Below are 27,252 nucleotides of genomic sequence, written 5' to 3' on the forward strand. Positions count from 1 at the left end.
GCAGACGACAGGTTTTAATCAGCAACAGGCTGTTGGTAATGAGATCACTATCCCACTGTGCTCAGATTGATGTCATGTGAAGCACTGTGGCGCAGGGCGAAGCATGCAGAGGATGACAGGCACGCATGACAAGCTCACTCGCTTTCCCCGGGCACACAAACACACACGCACGTATGGAGAATGTCAGAAGACGGCGCAACGCTCGCACCAGCGCTGGCAAGTGCCCACAAACTAATAAACAAGGGCGCAACGGCTCACGCAGAAAATATGCACGCACAACACACAAAGAACCTTTAATACGCCACAACAGCCTGCTGTTAATTTTCTTCAAGCGAGTAAAAGAGCTGACACAAATATAATCACACCCACACATACACTATAAACACATTTCGGATCCCAAGGCTCCTTTATGTCTTTTCTGTCTCTCAAACTGCTAAACATGCCTACACACAAAGAACATACTGTACCAGCGGTGAGGGTTGGCTAGACTAGCAGGCAAAAAAGAAAAAAAAGGAAAAAAAGGAAAGGAAAAAAAAAGAGGGAGCATAGGAGGAGAGAAAGCAAGGGCTGCTGGGGGAGAAAAGGTGAAAGGAGTGACATTCTGGGTAGCAGCTGTCAATTCGGCAGACACGAAGTTCAACAACAATGCGAGAAACGAAGGCGCTCTCTCTCGTTCGAACGGAGACGAGACAGAAATATTCAAATAATATGGTCAAAATTTCATTTTGAACGAGCAAACGTGCATTTTTGATCTTGTTTGCAACAATTTGTGTTAGCGGATAAGCTAAGAGAGAAAAGAAGACGAGGGGGAAAAAAGCGGGGTGTACATGTGCATCCAATAGTTTTTCCTATATAAATGTTCCCCGAAAATTCAACCATGATGTCATCATGAACCTGTTGTGAACCCAACTCTGTCAACTACCATTACCGTCTCATTCCCTCTCCGTTCCCACTTTCCAGCACGGCCTCTCCATCTCCTTCCACTCTGTCCCCATCTTGTTCTTGGACTTCTTTATCTTTCACCATGCAATGTTGTCTGGCTGCATTTTTTCTTTTCTACTCATGCTGCATATGCTGCTACACCCGACCCCCCTCCCCCCCCCCCAAAATCCACTTTTACTCCCTCTCTGAACCCAACCCCCAAATACACCAACACACACAGATACTGCTCACAGACATTTGGAGAGTCTCTGGTATAACAAGGACAGTTTTAATCAGAACAAGCTGGCATATTTTGGCCAAGACCTGCACTTATGGTAATTCAATCAGAAAGAAAGGAGAAGGAGGGAGAGAGAAAAAGTGAACAGGGGCACACAGAGGGTAGTGGAGTGTGAGACAGGGAAATAAGAAAAACAGAGGGAGGAAAAAGGAGACAGTGGGCGGATGGGAGGGTGAGGTAGGGATTGAGTGGTTTGAAGAAGTTTGAGCCACATGTGGAAGTGATTGTCTAATTACAGCAGATATGTATAAGTGTTACTGCCTGCAGGACAAATGCTGATTGGAGGGTGCAGCACCGTGAAAATGAGATGATTGGACGAGGAAGAAATTAAGATGGATAATTGGTGGAGGAGGGGGCAAGAGGAGGAGAACCACACTGGGAGAAGTGCTAGGGTGGCTCCTGCAATATTCTCTGTCCGAGTCTGAATAGAAATCAAATTTTTTTCTTCTAGTTCAGGTGGTGTCAACATAGCAGCTCCCTCAGGAGTGCTGAAGGCAAAAAGCTTCAGCCTGTAGATGGTACTAAAATGAGACAGTACACAGAAACTGAACATACACCTATGCACACCATCAGGCATAACATTAAAACCACTGACAGGCAGGTGATGTAAATAACACTAATCACTTGGTTACAATGTAACATTCTGCTGGGAAATCTTTGGTTATGGTATTTATGTAGGTGGGACATGTAACCCCATTTTAATCACAGTCAGTATAGACCATGGAAGTATGTTCTCAGATCACAGGAGCCTACCACAACAGGTACACACCCCCCCGCTACAGAGCTCTGGGATGGCTTGAGGTACATGACAGAGGCCGTGGTGCTAACCCAGCCTCCATACTCCACAGGTCCCAATTCAACCAACGTCTGTGGGACTGAAACCAGCCAAATCCATGGAGGCTCCACGCAGGACAGCAGAGGACTCTGCCAATATCTGAGACACCACAGGAGACCCCCAGAGGTCCTTGTGCCCTAAAGAGTAAGTATTTTGAAGACACTAGGAGGACCTACACAATATAAAACATGGTTTTAATGTGGCTGATTAATGCACAATGCAAGACAATTTGTTTCAGGTGGAAAAGGCTTTATGGATTGCTTAGCTACAGCAAGACATTATACCGGAGGTAACTGGATTATGTTTTCCCCTGGTTTCAAGTGTTTTGCTAAGATTTTTTACCACAAAGACAAATTAAATTAAAATTAAATTGCGACAAGTTCAACGATACATCATGTGAAAAAGAAAGTGTTCACAGGACTCTGTGCTTCTGTCAAAAAATTACGTACACCCTTACTACTTCCATATGGATGACAAAGGTAAATAGCAACTAAGTGCTGATAATCAGATGGCTTGATTGATTAATTGATCCAGATCCATAGGAGGTTTGACCAAAATATATCTATAAAAAAATCTGGAAATCAGGTCTTTGTTAACACAATGCCACAATCTTCCTAGGAACAGACGTCCCAGCAAATTTACCCCAAGCTCTGATTGCACAGAGAATCATCAGAATTCCAAGGAGCCACATCTATGGTGTGTTTAGAAGAACTACCGAGGACCAGGACGTCTGCATCTAAACAAACGACAACTTCTAAAAGAACGGTCCTCGTCTACTCATATATGTGAGGAAATCTTTTTACCCTGCACAAAATCATATCAGTTTGCACACAAAAATCACCATCAGATTACGAAACATGCGCTCCGGCCTATTTTGTTCTAACCACCCAGCATATGTTAGTGAACCACAGTCATTCTGAACCTAGAGGCTTGTGCGGTCTGTATGCAATCTGCTACACCCCTATTTCTTTATATAAGTAAACATGCCTATCTTATAAGAGACAAGAGAAAGTCCAACTGAAGAAACCTAAACAATTCTGTCCAAAGAGGAACCCAAAACATACACACGGCTTCCTTAAATGTTTCCACCGGAGTGAAGAAAGTTTAGTAAACAAACAAGTAAACAATAACCCCCAAAAAACAACAAGCGAGACTCCAGCTGGAATAATGAAGTTTCGGAATATTGATTTCCACTGAGATACTCGCTGTGGCTCAGGTAAAACCCCCATAAATAAATAAAAAAAAGTTTGAATATCAAAGATTATATGAAAAACGACTACAAGAGAATGTAAGAAACAAGTGGAGGGCAAGGATCATGTGATCTGTCAGATGAGAAAACAAATAACACAAAATGTACACGGACCACCCCCCAAACATCCGGATTCTTCAGCATCCATGAGGTTAGGACTAAGAAATTAGGCCGGTATGTGATGACATCCAGCAATGATAAAAGTCATTTGTAATGAAATATAACATATTTTGAAATAAGGTAGATAAAGAATACTGAAATTCAACTATTTAGTAGTTAGTTTGCTTTGCATGCAATTTATTTATTTATTTTTTCATATAATTGTAATTCTGATCATTTTGTGGCTCATTGCATTCTGGAAAACTATAACTAATGATAAAAGGGCAATAATAACAACAACAATAATAATAATAATACTTGTTTTTATTATTATTATTATTATCAGTAGTAGTAGTAGTGGTAGCAGTAGCAGCCAGCCAGGCCTTCAATATTTCAGGTAAACAAATTCAGGTATGAAAATATTGACAAACAACTGATTGGTGTGTGAAACTTTTGTACGCACCACTTTTTGAGCAGCATCAAACTTACAACACAATGGTTGAAAAACAGAATCAAGGTGTTGCAATGGCTCAGTCAAAGTCCAGACCTCAACCTGACTGAAATACTGTGTCGGGAGCTTAGGAGAGCTGTGCATAAACAAATGAACCCAGGCAACGCTGTGAAGAGGAGAGGGTCTCCTGATTAAGCCGTACAGATAACGATTACTTCAAGTTATTGCTGCTGACTGTGGTTCTATGAGCTACTGAATCATGGGGTGTACTCAGTTTTTCACAGGACTACACAGAGTCATGTGAAAAACTTTCTTTTTCACATGACTGCAAGTTTCTTGCACAGCCTGTGACAGTTCACTTCAACACATGATGAACAAATGGGAGCTCCAGTACCAGGGTTGAAAGGTACATATTCTTCTGTTAAATATTCCTCAGACCTTCTGTGATAACACTGCCTGCTTACCATTTACACCTTGTCGCTGTCTAAATTATACTGGAGCATGCAATGATCAGTGGCTGACTGTTGTAAACATATATGGATATATGGATCTGACACAGCAACGTAGGATTTCCATTCACTGGAAACTGGATGCTGTAAAAATCTACAGCCGCGGGTCTCATGCTCACATTTTTTTCATAGAGTTTGTGATAAAAGTATAAGTAAATGCTCCACTAGTCTGCAAAGTAATTAACCAATATTACCCTAAAGGTTAAATGAGTTCAGAAGATTCCTTTAGTTTCTTTTTTGGTCTTTTTTTTTGGCCTTATCAGCAGCAGCAGCAGCAGCAATAAACTTTCTTCGCTGTGTACTGAAACAAAGGTAAATGCATTAAACTGCTTGGATACAGTGGCATTGGATGTCCCCCTCAGGATAATTTGGCACCTCTTCACAAGAAGCCGCTTGTCAACAGATCTCCGCAGATCTTGGCTGCCTACTGCCGTGCCTGTCTGCCTGTCACAAAATGTATCCCCTCTGGAGGGTAAACAGGGGCAAGTATCACACATAGACTGTTACTGCTGTCATAATATTAAACTTTGTTTTCCAGGTACTGTTTATTAGTTACCCTGGATGCTGCTTAGAGTGTCCTAAGAACCTATATGGGTCCAAATGAAGCTAACGATCATTCTTCCAGTGTACCGCTGCTCTTCATCGGCATGTTTACTCTCTTTTATTAGCTGTTCCCAAAATTCCTCTCAAATTTTCCACCAGTTGTAGCTAAATATATTTCAGTTTAAATTAAACCACTTCACTGCACAGCACAACCTGATATACAAAACGAGTTTACGTAACTGTTTTTTATTGGCTGATTTAAACTGCCAGACACTTCTTCTTCTGCTGTGCACGTCGGCTACATGAACTGCACTGCCTTCAAACTCTGCCCTTCTTCTGTCCTCAATTTGATATTGACACTTCAGATTAGTAAAGTCTGAACCTGAGAAAACCACTTATTACATCACAAAAAAAATATTATTTTATTTACAATCCATCACACTGTTAATGTTAGCACTGTTGTTTGAAGGTAAAGTTGTTATATACTGCAGTTATTACTTCACTTTCTTCTGAATGGCTTTGTTTACGTTACAAAAAGTATTTCGAAACTCTTTAATTTACAGTGAGTACCTTTAAACTCACCTCTCATCCCCTGCAGGGGAAACAAATCTCCATCACTGATGGCTCTCTTCACTGTGATAGCCATCAAAAAGGAAACTGCTGCAGGACATTTTGGGCCTTAACATGAAAGTCACTGCCACTCACTGCACTTCATCTACAAAGGGAAAGAAAGAGACACAGTGTAAATTTGGATGCATATACTTTGCCTTTAGTTTGTTAGGCTTTATTTGTTCTATCTGTATTGTGCCCGAGAGGCGGGTGGAGGATGATTTTGTTACATAAATAGAGGCATTGATGTCATTTGAAAGGTTTTTCACAGTCCTGTGAAATAATAAGCACATATTTACTGCTTCCATAGGAATTAAGACGTTAAGTAGCAGCTAGATGCTGCTAATCAAATTGCCTTGATTACCTGATCATCATCAGCAAGCATGGGCACCTCTATGAAAGCTGACATTTTGGCAGCTTGTTGGTCTGGAACAGCTGCGTGTTAACATAATGCCACAGTTTTACCGAGAGTGGACGTCCTGGCAAATTCACCCCAAGGTCAGACCCTGTAATGCTCAGAGAAACTGCAAAAACAAACCCAAGAGCTAAATCTCAGACTCTACAGGCCTCAATTATCATCACAAATGTTAAAGTTCATCACAGTACAATTAGAAAAAGACTGGACAAGTTGTTTGAAAGGGATGCAAAGAGAGAGCCTCTTATTAAGTTGAAGAAATCACAAGACTTGTGGAACATTGTCTTCTGGACAGATGAGAGCAAAGGGAAGATGGCTGGCTGTATAGCACAGCACCGTGATTGGATTACATCATGCACTGCACATCGGCACAAACACCTCATAGCAACAGTCAAGCACGGTGGTGGGGGGTTGATGATTTGAGCCTTTACTGCAGACACAGGCAACTTGCAGTCACTGAGTCGCCATGAACTGTATGTCAAAGTATTACAGAGTCAACTGTGAGGTCATCTGTAAAAAAGCTGAAGCTTGGCCAGAACGCAGCCATTACAAAGGAAAATGATCCCAAGAACAGCAGCAAATCTACAACAGAATGGCTGAAAAAGAAAAGACAAACCGTTGCCAGACATCAGGATGATGAATTCTGTGGTGGTACCTTAAGAGAGCTGTGCAGAAACAAATTTTAGAAAACCTCAATGAAATGAAGCAATGCTGCAAAGACTCTGGGCCAAAATGTCTCCACAATGATGTGAGAGACTGAAAATGATCACTTCAAATTATCGCTGCTAAAGACGGTTCTGCAAGCTACTGATCACAGGGTGTACTTTGATTTTCACAAGGCTGCAGAGTCCTGTGAAGACTTTCTTTTTCCTGTCTGTACTCACAGCTCCTTGACTTACTACTCAAATCCACACAAAATACATGCAAAAGGGGCAACGCTGTAGCATCTCCACAGTGTCGACATGTTGTGTAAACTGGGTAAATTCAGTGGGAAAATAATTCCTGCATTTTCATTCAAGCTTGAAACGTACCTAAATATGACACTATAAGAAAGGGCCAATATAACAGAATGAACTGTCACAGAGGAAGCAGTGGGTGATGGATGACAGCCCCAGGCACAGCTGTATTCATTCCCCCTGGAGTCACCTGCAGCAGTAAAAACATACCACTCAAACTGTAAATGCAGTACTGTCTGTTTTGACAACCCTCTAACACACGGGGCCTCGCCATATGGCATGCAGACAATACAAAGAGATTTACACAGCTTTTTTTTTATTTATTACCCTCTCTATAACTCTAATTAGAGCCCTGATGCTAATGTACTGCATCCCAAATTTAGTTCTTCTTGCATTTCTGCTATATACAAATACATCCAGTACCTCAAGTATGTTCAGTGCAAGGGCAGCTTAGGCTGATAGATAGTATTTCATCAATTTAAAACTTAGAGTTAGAAAGGTGGATAAAATGGCCAGGATTAACTGCTGAAAATACTTTAGTGGACTTACTCACGTAAGCTAGCACTGCCACCTTGAGGGAAACAAATTATGTTAAAACATATTTTAAAACCACAGGTCTGACGGGGGAGTTGAGGGGATTTGAGGGTTGTTTTTCTTTTTTTGGTCTGGCATTATTAGACTCTGTATAGCTGATTGACAATTGGGTGACCCAAAAACCCCAAAAGATGAACTAGTTTTCTTTCTAAAGTGCAAGTTTTAAAAATAGAGTCCCTACTAATATACAAACAGCTTTCCCATCTCTGACACATTTTCACTCTTATCATATGCTACATAGCGGTGACCTGATTCTTTGTGGGGACAAAGGCAAGACCCACATTGGTCCACTTCGCCAGAAGGACCTGCCAGGATTTTAACCACACGGTGGCGTTGTTTAATTGCGTATTACACTACTACTACTGCAGGTTTTAAACTCCCTCTCAATAGAAGCAACCCAAGAAATTAGATGCTTATTGTTGTACTATTATTATTATTATTGTTGCTTATATATATATATATATATATATATATATATATATATATATATATATATATATATATATATATATATATATATATATGTACACACACACATATACATATATATATATATACACACACACACACATATATATATACACACACACACATATATATATATATATATATATATATATATATATATATATATATATATATACACATATGTACATATATACATATATATATACATATATATATATATACATATGTACATATATACATATATATATATACATATATATATATATATATACATATGTACATATATACATATATATATATATATACACACATATATACATATGTACATATATATATATATATATATATATATATATATATATATATATATATACACATATATACATATATATATATATATATATATATATATATATATATATGTATATATATGTATATATGTGTGTATATATATATATATATATGTATATATGTACATATGTATATATATATATATATATATATATATATGTATATATATATATATATATATATACATATATATGTATATATATATATATATATATATATATATATATATATATATATATATATATATATATAATTGAATTCCTTCAAAATTATATTATTATATATGTTGCAGGCAACGCTTTTAAACATGATGAGTTTTCAATATAGTCCAAAGGTAGATGTAAGGACGGTATTTTATCTGTTTTTTTTGTTTGTTTGTTTTTTGTTATACAAGAAAATATCTATAGATGTTAAACAAACTGATAAATTAGAGTTACTTCGGACAATGCCTTTCTCACCTTACTGACTCACTTCCGTTTGAGCATTTAGTTGACGCATAACAGCAGACAGAGACAAAGCTCGTGTGTGGATAAAGACGCAAATGGAGCCATGATGGGGGGTGAATAACAAGTTAATATAATAACTGAAACCGACACAAGCTGATATCCAAACGACAGGTGATGAGTTTTATATCCCTGTGACCCCATAGCCTAATTCCCCACAAGTACACCGTAGAGTTTTACGATTCAGCTCACCTTTCTGTAATGAGAAAAGGGTTCTGAATAAGCACATCCCACCCAGCCCCAACCCCGAGCCCAAGCTACGTGACCTAAATTTAATTCGCCGTGTGCCTATCAGCAGCGGCCACACGGCGTCTATCGAGCGCTAGGACACGTCGGTTTTAGTCACATTTGAGCTATTTTGCGTGGCTCGTGTTTGCACAAGCAGCTCCTGACCTACATTCGCTGTGTCCCAGCCAATCTCCGGGGATACTTTGGCTTCTGGCAAACACAATCTGCACAAAGAAAGGAAACGTGACGGGGAGGAGGGGGCGGCAGGCAGAGGGGGAAGGGGGGGCGGCGGGAGTCACGGTGAGCGCCGCCCTTCAAGCACGTGCCGGCGCTTCTCCAGCGAAGATCGTCTATCGCGCGAAGACCTCCACCGCTCGACTGAGAACACGCGGCGCTGTTCTATGGGTAGAAAACGTGCTCTCAGCTCGAGCAGCTTTGACTACACTTAAAAGCACGTGGACTAAAGCTGAATATTGGTTTGGGGTTTATTCTATTACTATTATTTTACTTCTCACCTAATATTTATATTTTAATCTGTTGCAACATGCGGCTGCATTTATAAGCAATTAATACAGCTACATATATAAAAAACGTTATTTATCAGAGCTATTTCTTATATTTTGTAAATTTTGTAATATATTGTATTATTGACTTATTTCAGCCTCTTACTGTTATTGTCATGGAGCAACTGTAACCCACATAATTTTCTTAGGGAATATTAATGTATTCTGATTCTGAAACTAACACGGGCATTAAAACCACTCAAACGGGTACAAGGACATGAATTTCAAGCAAATCAAAAATAATGACAGGTTCATTAATTATCTTAAATGTTACTGACCAAAACAATGAAATGAGGATCACTTTAAAGTAATGTAAAAACTAAGTAATAGTGTTAAATAAATACAAGCATTAACAAAAGCACATTTGCTTCTCCTTTCCATTAAAACTTAAAGTTGTTACCCCAATATTCTATTCTATTTACATTGCATACAGGTGCTGCTGATCCACTTCTACACTGCAGTCATTGAATCTGTCTTGTGCAACTCAATCAGGGTCTTATTCAGTGCAGCCGCAAAACAGTGTAGAAATATACAAAGAAAAAATTACAATTACAGCTAACAGGAAGGAAGTGTGAGCTGCTCCCTTCTCTTCACCCTTTAGGACTTGTACTCAAAAAACCAGGAAGTGGGCAGTGAGCATCATCACATATTCTTCACTTCACATCCTGGAAACAAGCTTTTTAAACTCCTCCACTCCAGCTGGCACTACGGATCTCCCATACCACGGCAAGCAAACACAGAAACAGCCTGTTTCCCACTACCACCATCCTTATCAACAGCTTACATTTATTCTTCGTTATTCCAAGACGATTATTGCATTCTGCTTCAAATCCACAATTACTGGATTTTACCCATCCTCAAAATCACAGCCAACTCCATGCACATTGTGCTGTTTCACTAGTTTTTTACACTGCACTTCATATAAATTGGTTGTTATATCTGATCTGTGTGAGGTTTGTGTTAACCCTGCTGAACACTGTAATAAGTTTGTTTGTATACATTATGTAATACAATATCCAGTCTGTAATAGATCGTCTTATATGTATATAATCTACCTGCCAGGATTTACTTTGTGCACATTGATAACACCGTATAATATGGCCCATGTGTAAGGGTGTAATTTCACTACAATTATATAATTTCAGTGTATTTCACCTGAAATTGCAATGTAACTATATTAACCCAAAAATTCTTAAGTAAAATTAATTATGAACTTTTTAAAATACTCACAGTATATTTTGTCTAGTTTTTATGTAAAATACTTGAAGTTACACCCTGCTTATAATTGCTTGCAGTATGAATTTGAATTGCTATCCCCCTTGTCTACCTGTGAGTAAAATTAGGCACGCACTTCTTAACATTACTTACAATATATTTACTTCTTCTTTCCCGTAAAATACCTAAAAGTTACACCCTACTTCAAATAGCTTGCAGTATAATTACTTCGTCTTTCTTTCCTTTAAAAGTTACTTGGATACTTAATGAACTGTCAGCCCTTGTTCTAATGTATAGAACTGTAAAGTAAAATTACTTGTGCACTACTTAAACTTGCAATATATATACTGGTTTCTCGTAAAATACCTGAAAATTCCATACTACGTAACACTGCGTACAGTATAAATACTTCTTTCCTGTAAAATACTTTAAGTTACACCCTTATTTTAGTGGATCTTCTTGTAAGTATTAGTGGCTAAATATAACTGTATCATAATTTCAAGACTGAGAATCCGTTTAATTCTCAAAGAATTACACAGTGACATCTTCATTTTCTACACTGCACCACCAAATCCCGGAACCAAATCCTTGTGTGTGCGGCAACCTCGGCGAAAACAAATTTGAGTCTCATCCTGAGGTCTGAAGACGATGCCCGAGTGAGACCTCTTCTCCTCTTTCGCCGTCTCTCCCTCGCTTCACCCTCTTATCGCCGAGCCCAGGCAGCTCATTAGCATAAAATGTGTGTCAGTAGGGCAGCGCGAGCTCACATGGAACGCGCACATGCTGCAGAGCTTTAACCTGCATTCCAGTGTCGAACGAGCCCGATGTGCCGTCTCCACGCGGGGCTCTCGGCCAATGAGAAAGTGAGAAAGAGTAAAGAGGAGTGGGGGGTGTGGAGGGAGGAGTGGGGGTGAAATGTTGTCAGAGAGCGTGACACAGAGAGGGAGGAAGAGAAAAGAGAGAGAGAGAGAGAGAGAGAGAGAGATCCCTGATGCACACCAACAAACAGGAGGGACACACAAAAGGAGAGCAGGGAGGGAAGAAAAAAATGGTCACATTTCTCAAGCACCTGAAAACGTGCTGGTTATTTTCGGACGCGTGTTGCTTATTGATGAGTGTGGGAGTGTTTAAACTACTTCTACTGTGATCATGTTTTCATGGTGACTGTACATGGCAAGCAGCTGAACGCGTTGGGACCACTGTAATTCAGAGAACACCCTTTTACACAGAGATCCGTCTGACATCACACTGTGCAGACAGAGAGTCGAGCTTCCCCGTGCGTCTGTTCACCTCGAGAGAACATCGGGATCAATTAGAGACCTGATCTGAATTGCTTTTAAATAGTTTCTTTATTACTTTTGTTATTTCTTCTTCTTCTTTTGGGCTGGCCGGGTTTTCTCAGGAACCCCAATGCCCTGTGCACGCTGCTTTTGGTCTGAGCTTTGGGATACACTACATGCCCTGGCAGTTCATGACTCTTTCACCCGTATCAACAAAACTCTTCGGTGACAAGAAGTGGCAGTCAGTTCAGCAGTAAACGCCTACTGTAATACGGAACAAACGAACAACACCGATCGACTGGGAAACATGGAAAACAGTCCAGGTGGTAAGTAAGCTTTAAATTGTGTGGTCGATGCTGAAAGCTGCTGGCAAGCAGCGCTGTCAGGTTTACTTTGAGGGTAATGGTGCAGGTGAGCACAGATGCCAGTGAGCTGCATTAGATCAAATATTGCTAATATTTAAGTAATATATAAAGTTTTACTGCCATTTAATTATTATAATTTTTATTTTTTTTTAATTGTCTGTTTGAGTCATGTCAGATCACTGCAGTTATTGGACATGTCTGATGCTTTGGGATTTGTATCCAGTTTGCATCTTATGCTCCTTCTATATGAATGTGTGATATCCAGAAAACTATTTAAGCTATAGGCAGTTGGAGTTTCTGTGCACTGTACTCTTGCCTATGACTGTAATTCAGCTGTGCAATCTCTGGCGTGTTGCCAGGTGCTTCTGGGCTGCGCAAGTCTGAGGATTTTGAGTGAGTGAGCTGAGCTCAGAGAGGGAAGTCCTCTCCTCCAGTCTTTGCGGCGGACTTCCGATTCTCTGCATGTAAACAAACTCACGTGAAGCGCGACCCTGAACGCCCTCTGACCGGGCACGTTGTCATCCCACAGCCTTCCCCACGTTTGGTCGCCCCACCATTAGAGGCTTATCTGCAGACAGATAAGGAACAATAACGTGCTGACCCACCCGCGTTGCGTCCGCGTTTTTTTGGATCTTAAAGTTCTTGCTCCCAAAACCACTTCTGGATGTTTTCATCCAATGGGAGGTTGTCAACTAACAAACATGTGATTCATTAGAAGTTTGCTGGTCACAATCGTGGCACTTTCCCCCAAACACAAGTGAGGAGGCGATGTCAGGGAGGAGTCACGCCCACTGCTCCACAAACATGAAATCTGTGCCAAATTCTCCTTCCACACTGGCTCCAAGAGCCGCGCTTGGAGTAAACATGTAGTTCTGCCAGCCCCTGAATCACGATCTAAATGTAGCGAGAGCTGATGATGAATGAACAGATCATATCTGACTCATGAAATCGATAAGAGTTAAACCGCCTATTTACTCCGTGGCTCACTGGCTGAGAGCGCCATTGTTATAGGCGAACAGATAGATAAAAAAGCAATAAAGCAGTGACGCTCTATTGATATAACGCTTTAAGCCATTACAGCAACTTCACGCTGCACCTAGATCTCACGATATAATTTAAATCTAAACATCACGGACATAGGTCTTTGGTCGACTGTGGCCATGGCCGTGCACCCTGGGTAAAAAACAACACATAAAAAACCCGTTCGTGATGTTGCGAATCATGCACCTGATTTTAATACGCAGCCACCCCGCCTCGAGCTGACAGCACGTGTACACAGCCTCAGTATCCACGTGCCGCGCATGATTCCAAGTACACTGCTCCTCTCACGGTTGTTCCTCTCTGTCGCGCGCACTGTGCGCGCGCTCAGCTCACACGGGGATTCCTCTTTATTCGTTGGTAGATTGGTCAGTGGGTCAGAGGGGTTTAACCAGCCTTCTGTCTCATATTAGTTACTATAGCTGATTTTAAATGTTCATTAGTAATTAAAAGGAGCGTCCTTTTTTGGGGGGTAGCCTATCACAGGACGTGGGATGTGAAAGAACATATTAACCTACATTTGCCAGCATCAACTAGTTTTTTGGGTGACAAGGCCAAGCCGTTTCAATTACACTCTGGTATTTCTGTTTGGGCGGTGTAATGGAACAAAATAAGACGATAAATACCAGACTGAAGTCACTATCATAGGGGCACTGAGCAGTTGTCACATGAACTAAGGCTAACCTTCACAATGTTGTCAAGGAAATGATAAAAAGGTCACTTCAACATGGACTGTTGATTGTTTTTCTTTTCATTCAGAATAAATAAAGTTGTTTAGATTGGTGCTTTGATGGGGTGTTGTTGGTAATGACAGCACACAAACCCTTTCTGCAATAGAAAGACCAAAGCATGTGAAAGGTTATTTATTTCTAAGGGTTACAGTAAAATCAGATGACACAATAAAACCTGTTCTGACTTCCTTTCACATTGTTTCAATATTATATGGATATTTATTTTAAAGCTGTCTCTATCAATAGTACCTAGTCAACCTTTCTGGATGATTTTCAGTCCATCCATCCATTTTCTTCCGCTTATCCAATTCAGGGTCATGGTTGGGTTGGAGCCTATCCCACCTGTCACACGGAGGGAGGTGAGAGGTGGGGTACAGCCTGCACAGGTTGCCATTCTATAGCAATTCTAACACTCAGAGACAGATAACCATTCATGTTGACAAAATCAGTAAACCTAGACTCTCCAGTTAACCTGACGTACATGTCTTTGCATGGTGGGAGGGAGCTGCAGCACATGTGAGAACCCAAGCAGGCAAGAGGTGAAAATGCAAACTCCACACAGAAAGGCCACAGCTGGCCGGTGGATTCAAACTCAGGGCCTTCTTGCTGTGAGGCAACCATGGCACCACCATGCTGCCCATATTCAGTTTCACAGCAGTCAAATGGAAGATGAGTACTTTAATAAGTGTTCATCGTGTAATTGGGATATAATGTCATGGTATCAACCCGCTTCAGGGTGCCGTGACGTGTTCAACCTCACTCCTTTCAACTGAAAAAGTACCAGAAAGATTGTGGGTGCAGTAGTTGAATGACTAAGCTAATCAGTAGCAGTAAGAATCTGCAATAGGAGTGGTTAATGGTATGACTCTGTGATGAGAATGAATGCAGAGAAACACTGCAGCTGTTCATGACCAGCTCTCATGAACCCTGTAGTCTTCATGGAGTTTTCCTCTCCTTGATCTCAAAGCGTGATTATTGACCAACTTACAAAAAAATGCAACATGTTTAAGCAGATGAATGCATATGTTGGGCACTAGCAGGAAAATGAAACCAGATTCATTGTGTTAGATTAAAAAGATGTCACTCCTGAGAATAAATGCTTTTTTCTAGGCTACATTTGCATTGCTCAGCCCCGAGGATCTACATGTAATCCTTTGAACTTGAGAACTCCTTAAACAAAGTTCAAATTGGGTCAGCCTCTTCCATTATGTTAATTAAAAAAAATCTTCTCAACTGCTTCTAATGTGAAAAAAAAACCTGCCCGCTGTTCCTTCTAAGAACTATCCTCCATGACAAACGCTTCATAAATGAGCAGATGACACGAAGCCAGTAGTTGCACGTGGAGGGAGGCTTACTGCCCATGCACAGAGGTAAACGTTCACATGACAGAGGACAGTCAAGTTGCAAATGGAGCATGATTTCCACATTTTCTACGGGCGTCCGCGCATGCCCAGGGGGAGGGAACACACGAGATGGGAAGTCAGAGAGGACTGGCAAAAAAGAAAGAAAGAAAAAAAAAAGGAGGCGGTTGTATTGTTTATTCCGTAGTTCTTGTGGCTCTATGTGTATCCGCAAGTCACATGTTGTAACCTGTGCCTGAGGACAGCGGGGGTGACATTCCCGGAGCTCATTCTGTAGCCCAGTCAAGCCATATTCCAGGAAATCGTTACAAGCGTTCAGAATATGGAATGTTTTTCTACTCGACGAGCGGGGCGGGGTTGTGACTTCTGAGCGTAGAAAGTGGGTGTGGAAGAGCCAGTGTGTCTGCAGCATGTCACCCTGCCCTCCGCAGGTGAGCCACATGCCCAGAAAACTACCTCTCTCACACATCATGCAGAAAAACTTAACAAGCAACATTTGCGTGCGCAGGGAAGTAACCGCCTGCCCAGAGCTGCCACCCCACACACGTCCACACACATACACGCATACCCTGTTGGAGCAGTCAGTGTTGACACGTGTAAGCGGTGGAATTAAGGAGGCACTTAGAGCTAAACAGCAATCCAGCACGTGTTTTCTCAAGAAGAGAAAGCAAAAGAGACAGGGCACACTTTTCTCAAATGATTCCAGGTCCTTGAGAGGAAATGTGCACAGAATTACAGAGCAGTATTTGGATAATACTGCCACACACAGAGCAGGCATTTTTGACTTTGACTACATTAACCTTTTGGGTGGTATATTCACAGACCTGATACATTACAAGTAGCTTGATACTGACCCACAAGGTATGATCACAATCATAATGTGAGAATATCTGATGCAGTGTCTGGGTGAAGAATTGTGCGTGCAGGAAATGTTACAGTTGGCAGGTCTTCTTGGATACTTGACACAGTGATCTGATAAAAAATGAACAAGTGGTTCAAACTGTGAGCTAAATACGGGGGGGGGGGGTGTACCAAAGTAAGCCTAAATCCATAAATTCTTTAAATTATTTGAAGAGATAATCACTCACTTATATTACCATAAATTAAAACAATTTATGTTTTAAATTAAAACAATTATGGTAGCTTTAAAGGTAGGGAAGATTGCTTGGTGGGTTTTTTCCTCCCTCTAGCCTGATTCATCTGAACACGCACACACAAAAAGCACAATGTCAGCCTTTGAAATTGTGTTAAAGTGTGAAAACAGTGACCGGCAACAACGTGACTGTTGCCCTCTGCGCAGTTTCTAGTGACTCAGTGGAATTCATTAACTTGTTCCGTTCCCCGCTTGCTCTCCTCCGTATCTCTAGCCACAGCATTAAAAGCCTTCTCCACTCCAAACGTGATCTGCCCTAGCGCTTGTTATGGCACTGCTGCTGTTGTTGTCTACACGGGACTGCGCAAAGAGCCTTGTGAGCCAGGCGGGAACTGTGTCAAGAGTCCATGTGAGCTCCTGGTCAGGTGGCTGGCGAATAGATGGGTCTGCAGGCCCGGAGCCGGAAAGGGGAGGGAGGAAGGGAGGAGGATAAGAGAAAAAGGGAGGGGGGAAAGGCGGAGGGAGTGTAGAAAGGACTCAGTTCTGAAAGCAAGCATGCAGGGAGCTGGCTGGCTCAGCCTGCACGTGAGGGGCAGTCTTTCATCTTGCGGGGAGGAACACTGTCTGCAAAGGAAAGGGCGGGGGTGGTGGTGGTGACGGAGGGGTTTGGGTGTTGTGTTTAGAAGTAATAGGGCATTTCCAACTTGATCTGATATCCATAAACAAAGGCCTGTTTGTGAACTCTCTGTGGCTCTCATTGTGAACATACAGTGACTTACTGTCATAATATGATATGATGTATTTAATGGTGTTCCCTATTCCAGAAGGTTTGGTGTGTGTGATGTGATATATCGTAGGCTATTTTATTAGTTTATGATTGTTTGTGACAGTTGAGAGATGTAGATCTTTAACTAGATGGCATGCTGTGTCTATTTCAGTTACTACCTCTCCTATTTTTCCATCACTCATCAGTAAAAGCATTGTCAAGCAGGTTACTTGAAGGTATGATTCGGCAGGACTTGGGCATTTTTTCCCTTATCTCATTCTTATCAGATTAAAAACTGAAAAGACTGCACAAAAATATCCCGGTCAGAGTTGTTGTTCCTCAAGCTGTCACTTTTCTTTCTTTCTTTTTTTTTTCTTCTCTTTTCTAAATTGTTCATCGGATCAAATTTCTGTTGTCCCAACAAGGTCAGGGTTTTGTGTCTGTGTTTGCAAAAGTCTGCCAAGTAAGCTCAGATGAAAGCAGATGATTGCTCAACACTTCAACTCTCTACTAGTTTGTGCCTGTGCACTGAGTTTTGGACCCTCTGTGCTCTTTCAGGTGGTGTTATCTTGTACGCTGGCTCGTCTGGAAGTGCCAGTCCGAGTCCTGGCAGCCCGTCAAGTGGATACCAGACCCAGTCGCCCTCCTCCCACTCGCAGCCTTCATCCCCGGAGGGTGTCTCCTTTCAGGAGATCGGAGCCTTGAAGCAAAGAGGGGAGCCAGGGGGAGGAACACCTTCCCCGAAAATGGTCTTTCAGTTTCCCGAAGTTAACAGTGCTCCAGTTGCGCAAATTATGACGGTGTCATCACCGACCTACAACCATCCCACCGTTGCCAAAAGGCCTTGTGGCTTCACTGGCACGTTCACCAGTAAGTACCTACTCGCCACCCTCCTCCCTGTTCTCCTCCTTCCTTGGCCATCAGCAGTTTTTCATTGTGTTTCTTCACCTGACAACCGTTGTGACTTCCTCTTTCACAGAAACCGGAGGTATGGTGCTTCTGTGTAAGGTGTGCGGGGACATCGCATCTGGGTTCCATTATGGCGTGCATGCCTGCGAGGGCTGCAAGGTGAGACCAAAGAAAGGTTATATTATGCCACGTCTTTCCTTTTCATTGTGTACAAAAAACACAATGACACAAAAGACACCCTTCACAGCCTCTATTCTTTATACCCTCCTTCCGCAGGGTTTCTTCAGGCGCAGCATTCAGCAGAATATCCACTACAAGATGTGTGTGAAGAATGAAAACTGTCTCATCATGCGCATGAACCGTAACCGGTGCCAGCACTGTCGCTTCAAGAAGTGTCTCTCCGTGGGCATGTCCAGAGATGGTGAGAGATCATGTCATTGCATGAAGATATTTAGACATAAGTAAATTCTGATGGATTTATTCCCACCAGTATTTTACACTGGCTTAAACAGTGAATCGTTTTAATCCGCTTTGTACAAGATGCGAAAACAAAGTCCAAATTCATTTCTGTCACAGCTTACAACAAAGGCATAATCCCACTGTCAAAGCCACTTGCCTTACTCCTCATCAAAAAGTTGAATTTTCTACTTATCTCCTTTCCACTATTTCCTCCTCTTGTCTTTGTCCTCCTCTGCCTCCCTTTCTCCTTGCGCTGCTCTCTGATTAATGGCAAGAGGAGCTGGAGAGTCCCAGTAGTCATCAGTCATGTAGAAACTGTGAAAAATACTAGTTTATTTTAGGAAACTGGGGCACAAAGTTGTTGATTACCCTTCCCGTTCGCAGTCACGTACGCGCTTTCCCGACACGGGCATTTCAAATCATTTGAGATTTAATGTTATTCTGTCCAGTTAATCACAAAAACATACACTGCTTCAATTTGAATATTAAACATATGATTGCAGGTAATCAGCTTTTGTGTGTTATTTTCACCTTCAGGAGTTAAATCTCCAGGGGAAGATGGCTAAACTAGGTGATAATAAATCACGTTTTTTTTTTTTTTCTTTCTGGTGCAAACATTTTTAGCTGACCCCCCCCCAAAAAAGCCAGAAGCGAGAAATCAACTGCTAATTCATCAGATTTGAAACATTTATATTTTGTGAATAAGCACACAAAACACCGTAAATGAAAAATACGATAATAACAACATAACGTTCATGGGAAAGGTAGCTCCACCCACTTTCTGGTTTTCGGCTGATGTCTGCGACTCGCCAGCATGAAATTGATTTTTGATCAGCCGCCTTCGACCCTTTGTCTTTTCGGCTCTCTCACCTGCCTTTCTGTACCTCTGACCTTTCCACTCATCACCCACTGTGTCACTCTGCTAATGACACCACGTTTGGTGGTATTGACCCAGTGACCTACTTCTAGAGGAAAAAAAGAGAGAGCCTGCGCTTCACTGAAAGGCAGAAAGAGAAGGACTCGTGGGGGAGGAGGAGGTGGTGTAGCATACAGTGTACTATAAATAGGACTGTCAGTGGAGGTAGGGCATCGAGGTGGGGGGAAGGGAGGAATGTAAAGGCTGAAGAGGATGAAAAGATGGAGGCTTCTGGGTCTGTAGTATGGTGTAACAGCTGTGATGGAGAAAGAATAGTCAGAGACAGATGAGAGATCTTGGGATTAGTAATACATCTAGATTAGAGTTTGAGAGCCACATGTAGGATATTTGTTTGAATGTGAACATTTTACGCATACAAGTGTCAGTGCTGTAAAATGCTAACAGAGATGCTCGTTTCTGTCTGCTTTTGTCCTCAGCTGTGCGTTTTGGGCGTATTCCCAAGCGGGAGAAGCAGAGGCTTTTGGATGAGATGCAGAGCTACATGAACAGTCTCAATGAATCGGCTTCCATGGAAATGGAGGTGTCACCTCCTCCCGACGCGCCGTGCAGTCCACAGAACCAGACGAGTGAAGGAGCCGGCTCCATAATGCAGTCTTACCACGGTAACGAGAAACCACTCAAGATGGCTGCTGGCAACGGCAACCTTGGCGCTTCCTCTTTCCAGAACAGCGCGGCGCAGGAGCCTGCCCTGTTGCACGCAACTGCCCAGACGCAGCACGCAGTTCAGGTGGAGCAGGCGAACCTGACAGCTAACTACCACGTCCCCCCTAACTTCCCCGTCCCACCTACAGGCAGCGAAAGCACCACCAACGCAAACGTCGACAACGCCAAGTACACGTTCTCCTCCAATCAGAACCAGTGTCCTGTCAGCGGTAACATGTCGTCTCAGGGCTACACAGCCAATCAGAACAGTTTCCCAGCCAGAGGGTCCTCAAACCAAAACCAGTGTCCCTGGAAGCTGAACGGAGGAGCCAAGGTTCTGGTGAGTCTCCCTCTCCTTTTGACTCTATGAAAGCCTTTTTAAATTCCAGTCAATAAAATGCCCATAATGCTTCTCTTTCTCTGTCTTCTGCAGGCATGCCCACTTAATTCATGTCCTGTGGCTCCGGCCAGTCGCTCCAGTCAGGAGGTGTGGGAGTCTTTCTCCCAGTGCTTCACCCCTGCTGTTAAAGAAGTGGTGGAGTTTGCAAAGAGCATCCCAGGCTTCCAGAATCTCAGCCAGCATGATCAGGTCATGCTGCTCAAATCTGGTACTTTCCAGGTATGCCTCTTTGAATACGATTTGTGTCTTTGGGGCTTTTCTTTTTACGTTTCTTTTTCCCTCGATGCTGAACTGCTCTTGTTTTGCTGACAGGTTCTCATGGTGAGGTTCTGCTCACTGTTTGACCCCAAAGAGAGGACGGTGACCTTCCTCAACGGACATACATACTCACTGGCATCCTTGAGAGCCCTTGGTATGGGCTCATTATTGGATTCCATGTTTGATTTCAGTGAGAAGCTAGGATCTTTGGGTCTGGAACCAGATGAGATGGCACTTTTTATGGCTGTCGTGCTCGTATCTGCTGGTAAGAGTCACGCAGCTATGTGCATACAAGCTCATACTTCTCACACAAACACATTTCTTATGTCTAATGCTACTTTGTTTGCTCCTTTTTTCTTTTTTTAGATCGCTCTGGTATAGTGGAGGTTGGCGCAGTAGAGCAATTGCAGGAGAATCTAATAAAAGCTCTGCGTTCACTCATCACCAGTCGCCGCCCAGACGACAGCACGCTCTTCCCAAAGTTGCTGCTTCGTCTGCCGGACCTGCGCACCCTGAATAACCAACACTCTGACAAGCTTTTAGCTTTCCGCATAGACCCTTAAGTTCAGACAGCTTAATGGGGTAACTGCCTTTGGGAACCGCCTTACTCCATATGCAGGCCTGGCTTGCTACTTTCCCTACACCGGCCGCTGCATGATGGACGGCAATTTTGAGAGATCTCCCAGGTCTGATGTTCCAAGAGAGCCGGGGAAATATGAGTGAAGAACGCAGGCAGAGCAGAAGGTGGTGGAAGCTGATGAACATAAACCGATCTGTGCTCCAGTTGCTTCCAATTGGACTGCTAGAAAACTGTTAAAACTGTAGAGTTCTTCCTTGAGTTTTTCAAGACAAAATCAAACCACCGTCGCTTCTCCCTCTTGGAGTTTGTTTTTGATGTAAAGACCAAAAAAAGAAGGGCGAGCCCGTTGATCCTCACCAGACTTTTTTTTGTTATCTCACAAAGCTAACGGAAAGGAAGCACATACTTTTTTGCCCTGAAGAAGAAAAAAAAAAGGACAGACATTCACCAATAATGATCTCTTACTGTAAATTCCTGCCACAAATGTAAAGGCACTTTTCATACATTGAGAAACCTCTGAAATCAATAAATATATATATATATATATATATAGCAATAGAAATGTTTAACACAGTTTGTGTTTGCCCTGTTGAAATGACATAAGCTATTTTCACATCATGTTATCATGTGAGGAATCTTTATAGAAAAAAAATCACCCATTTGTGATTGAGAGATGTATACCATTTTTACGAAAATGAGACTGAGGTGCAATGTATTTGTACGCGGTGATCAGGGAGAAATTATTGGTCATTTTAGACCATGTCTGATGGCTTATATGATAAGATGTTCTGTTGTAAATTTTGTACAGGGCCGTTATTCTCGGTTTGTACCGGCGTTTGTTTGCAGATTCTTGGATATGTAAATGAAATTAGTATGGAGATTATTGTATGATGTCACACATGATTGATTTCTCTACAGGACGCAGCGTCTGAACGATGTGCTCCGAGTATAAACTTTTTATTTGAATATATAGCGTTGAAATAAATGTATTGTCAACGGACAGCATCGGCCTGTGAATATTTTGTAAATGTTTTATGGTTACGCCATAGATTACCATTATTAAATAATGTTATATAGCATCTTCTCCTTGTTCTCATCTCTTTTCATTTTCCTCCTTAATGCGATGCCGAGACATACCATACAGCCGTAGCCTAGCAACAGATGCAATGAGCCAATCGTGCTTCAGGTCTGAGAGCCACTGGGGGCTTTTATAATAACAAGAAACACCACTTGATTTTTGAGTGTGTGTGATAACAAGTGAATGTAATTCCAAAGACTTATGGGAATACTAGGTGTTATTCTTTGCTGAGAGAACACAGCGACCTTTTGCAGAGACGAGATGATAAGCAAACTGAAAGAGATAAACTGGATTCTGGTGAAGGATGAATGCAAATGTAGGACTAACAAGGCAGTTGGATCAAAATGCTCTTCATGAGTAAAGTCTTGTTACCAGACACGAGGAGAAATCATATTGATATAAACATTTAGGAGCAAGTTCCATAAACTGCAGCTCTGCCTTTAATAAGGCTCCATAATGTGCACAGTCACTGGCATTGCTTGTTTTAAAAGGAAATGATTTAGACAAGTGCGTCACACCCAGAATCATGCATCACAATAGCACAGCTTCAATTATATTTCTAGGTCTGACAGGCTTTTGACTGACTCTTGTATTTTTGAAACAAACATACTAAAGAAGCTGTGACTGCTTATAAGAATATAGCAGTCACGGATCCAACAGTAGTTCCACATTAGGTGAAAAAAATTAGCAATAGTACACATTTTCCTCGGTGCCAAAAAATGAAAAATGAGTACGAACCAGAAGCTATCTATCTATTTATCTACGAACGCACCTGCACTTTTACTGTCATTGATCCATCAGAAAGAAATACTGGAAGCCTGCAATGAGGAGAGCCTATAGTCCCTAGGGGTGCTTTGTTCCAGTCATGCCCATAAATCATGTTGGTCTACGCCTGCCGCCTACTGGACAGCACAGTAACGGCAGGAGCACGTTTTAGCCTCCCACTACAAGTGTTACAAGTTGTAACACATCTGTCATATGATAATCGTACAAAAATACTGAATGGGCTGCAAGACCATCACCAAAAAGCTTGGTGAGAAGGTGACAACTGTTGGTGTGGTTATTTGGAAATGGAAGAAATATAAATTCGCCCTTCAATCCCCCTCAGTCTGAAGCTCCATTCAAGATCTGGGGTGAGGATGATCAAGAGCAAAGTGGTGCATCAGCCCAAAGGAGGAACGAGGACCTTGCTAAAAATCGGAAAGCAGTTGGGACTGCAGTCACCAAGAATACCATTTGTAACACTACATTTTAATGCATTCAAATCCTGCAGCGTCCGCCAGGTCCCCTCAAGAAGTACAGATCCGTCTTAAGAAAATATAGCGATCAGATGAAACCAAAATCAAGCTCAACACCATCATACTTTCATTTTTACCAGGCAGATTAATCAAATTGAAAGTGGGCTGTTGTTTTCCTTTCCTTTTTCACTTTGTTATTATGTAATGGGATTAAAGGGCCCACAGAAACCCTTCCACCTACAACTTCACAAAATGATGACTTTAGTCTGCTGATAAAATCGGTGCTTCCTAATCATACTTAGTAAACCCTGCAGGAAAACCGTATTTTCGTTTTACTTCCTTACTGTCAATTTCAATTTACAAACATCTCTGCAAGCAGTAATCACAGCCGAGATTTCCTTTTAAATGTTCCCAGTTGTTTCAGTAATAGCAAATCATGCAAGGCCAACAACATTAGAAGTCTGGAGGTTTAGGTTGAGCCTAGACTAGACTACATCCTCTCACATCACGATTTGAAACAAACGGAACATACTGTCTTACCCCCCTCTCTCTCTTTCTGGTTGACTTTTCTCTGGGGAATAAAAACAGAAAGCTTGTAAAAGTCTGGTATTTACTTTGTCAGTGATGCAGGTCTGGCCGCCACATGGGACATATTTCTCTTGGCTTCTTTCGCCATCTAGTGGTCACAGGAAACTTTGACGTTAGAATTTGTATGGAGTGAATCTGGGATTGTTGCCCCCAAGCGGCGGACAGACTGTCCTCTGTTGTGTCTTTGTAAACGACCATCTCTCTGTCTCTCTTTTTTTTTTTAGCATTGTGTTATTGTGCTCTGCTTTAGGGAATAGCAAAATCAGAACAATTTTATTATCATGATTTTTTCCCCAAACATTTATGACATTACAATGCAAAAAAATATGAAACAAATTCATCACCATCAATCATCATTGGCTGCAGTCAAATAAGCTCCATCACTCTTAATATATAGTATATAGTGTACCTCCAACCTTTCTATTATTATATGTTTTCAAATGCTCCAGCTACCCATCTCACAGGCCCACCTTCGGACTGATGGCACTCCCTTTCACTTACAAACTGCCGAGAAGAATCTGCCTTGCTCTCATAATACTAGACTGAATCCAACTTCTTTTCTTTTTATTTTTTTTCTTTGTTTTATTTTTGTTGTTGTTCCTGCCTGCTAATGTAGCAATCAGAATTATTGTCTGACGGCCAAAAAAAAAATGCCATCTGAGATGTTCTGAGAGAGGCGGAGGTGGAGACCTGACCTGACACATAGACACGGACACAAACATGCATTCTCACCCTCACGCTCACACTTTCCGAACATGAAGACACACTCACGCTCCCCATACACACACTATACTCCCTGGTGCCGGCACCTACACCCCCAGAGGGGCAATCAACCTCCAGACTCCAGACAAGATGGTCCGCTTTCCTCTAGGGTGGAGACAACAGACCGACTTGGTCCACGCAGCAGCAGAGCAGCCCACCAGCCTGCATGCGTTTGCCATCACCTGTCCAGTTTGACTCGTCTCCCAAAACAAACAATCAGAATTTTAGAAATCTTTCCCCAGAACTCACCTTATCACATGACCATAAACATGAATTCAATTTCTTTGTTTAAACTTGCGTCTCCAACAGTTTGCAGTAGGCCTTGGCGCAAGTCTCAAGAGTCTGGAGGGAGTCCAATAAAACAGATGCGTAATCTGAAACTGAATAACACATGTCCTGACAAAACAAGTTTTACCTTAATGTGACATGACACACTGCTTTGCATAGGTCTTCATTTACCCCTAACTACTTTTGCTAAGAAAATGGGAAGGTGATGCTGTCATATATTGAAACAAATGCAGAAACGCATGGACATTTAGTATATAAGACTAAAACAGAGTTAGCAAAGTACTAATGAGCTTGAAAGTCAATATTTTAGGTCTGTTTTTATTCACAATTTATTCACACAGCCTGAAGTCTCTTAGACAAGCTTTCTAAAATAGGTAGTCTTCAGGAATAATCCCGTGGGCTTCTTGGACAACATTTAAAGCTCTTCTTTAGATGTTTTCTGCTTTCTGTTCTCTGTCAAGATGAACAGAACAGAAGCGGCCTGGTCAAAGGCCCGACTCAAACCTGATAGAAATGCTTTGTAAGACCTTGAACACTTCGTTCATGCTTGAAAAAGATTTAATGTTGCTGAAATTAAACAGTTCTGTAAAGAAGAGTTCTTACTGCCACATGTCTTAATAACAAACAGATATTACGTTTAGGGAGAAATTACTTTTTCCACACAGGGTCAGACTGGTTTGGATAATTTTTAAAAATGAAATCACCATTGAAAAAGTGCATGTTATATTTACTAGGGTTAATTTTGTCTGGCTCCTTATTGATCTTGAAGGAGAGGTCAGAGGTCAAATGTGACATATCTTAAATCTTTAAATAGCACTTTCTATATGTTGACAACACACTTCTAAGAATGATACTTTCTAAGCTATGAGGCTGTCACAGGGCCGAGTGGCCTGTACGGAACAGGACTCAGGTGCAGAAACCCAGAGCAGAGACAGCAGATGATGTAACAATTTATTAGGCTAAAGTGCAAAAAAGAAAACGTAGCAAAGACAAAAAAACAATAAGACGTGGAGTTTGACGAGGCGTGGCCTGGGGAACGTGGCTAGGGCGAGGGAATGAGGCCTGAGATGCGGAGTGGAGCTGAGCAGGGAACAGTCACACTGAAGAGAGAAGATAGAGGAGTTAGGGAGGTAGTGGAGGCAGCTCTGAAGTGGCTAGTTGTAAGAGTAGCAATTCTTACTTGCAGTAGGGGACATGGAGCGTTGAGAGGGGGGGTGATGAGAATCCAGGGGAGGCTGAGTGGCGTGGAAAGGCTGGTCTGAGATCCGGGGCTTCAGATGGAGTGTGATGGCAGGAGGGCAGGCAGGTGAGGCACAGAGAGATTTTCAGAAGGATTGCTTGGTATCTTGAGTTCGGAGGTGGAGCGTGAGCCAAGGTGAATACAGCAACTGCAGCACAAGAGAGTCGTGTTAACAAGATAGATCACAGCAAGAACTTGAAGTATAAGGCCTGTTACCAACATGTGTTGATGACAAACTGGCGGTGAATGAACTAGTGATGGGACGTTCTGTATCGAGGCTTCGGAGCGTGTGTCGAGTAATGGAGGGGGCGTTTCCGCGAAGCGCGTATCGAGGCTTGCTTCATTTATGGGAGGAGCTGAAAATGATGACGTCCGAAGCCTCGCTGCCCGGCTGTACCACGTGACTGGTTCATGAAGTGGTTCGAACTTTGC

At 42.0% G+C, this 27,252-nt stretch overlaps 2 protein-coding genes and 1 long non-coding RNA gene across 4 annotated transcripts in view; 1 reads left to right on the forward strand and 2 right to left on the reverse strand.

Moving 5' to 3' along the window:
* Positions 1 to 9,257, reverse strand: part of rargb (retinoic acid receptor, gamma b) — a 50,959-nt gene extending 41,702 nt beyond the window's left edge. Inside the window, exons 1-2 of one of the 2 annotated variants that reach the window (XM_085456491.1) lie at positions 9,195 to 9,257; positions 5,488 to 5,620 (exon numbers count right to left, since the gene is read on the reverse strand). The gene's annotated coding sequence lies outside the window, so the exon portion shown is untranslated. The remainder of the gene's footprint in view (positions 1 to 5,487; positions 5,621 to 9,194) is intronic. The other variant, XM_085456490.1, reaches the window with a different exon arrangement.
* Positions 9,258 to 11,734: 2,477 nt separating this feature from the next.
* LOC146709501 (nuclear receptor subfamily 1 group D member 1-like) lies at positions 11,735 to 22,705 on the forward strand. Its single transcript, XM_085456493.1, has 8 exons — positions 11,735 to 12,413; positions 18,000 to 18,311; positions 18,421 to 18,509; positions 18,627 to 18,771; positions 20,163 to 20,728; positions 20,822 to 21,007; positions 21,101 to 21,311; positions 21,413 to 22,705. Exons 1-8 carry the CDS (start codon positions 12,395 to 12,397, stop codon positions 21,607 to 21,609), a joined length of 1,725 nt encoding a protein of 574 aa, XP_085312619.1. The 5' UTR covers positions 11,735 to 12,394; the 3' UTR covers positions 21,610 to 22,705.
* A 3,812-nt stretch (positions 22,706 to 26,517) lies between these two features.
* Positions 26,518 to 27,252, reverse strand: LOC146709502 (uncharacterized). Its single transcript, XR_014920646.1, has 2 exons — positions 26,761 to 27,252; positions 26,518 to 26,680 (listed from the first exon to the last, which is right to left on the reverse strand). It is a non-coding gene; the product is annotated as an uncharacterized LOC146709502 (long non-coding RNA).

This window comes from Copadichromis virginalis, linkage group LG5 (genome assembly GCF_057382275.1).
Source record: "Copadichromis virginalis isolate Kocher_CV1m ecotype Utaka linkage group LG5, C_Virginalis_male_GT1.1, whole genome shotgun sequence".
NCBI classification, from domain to species: domain Eukaryota; kingdom Metazoa; phylum Chordata; class Actinopteri; order Cichliformes; family Cichlidae; genus Copadichromis; species Copadichromis virginalis.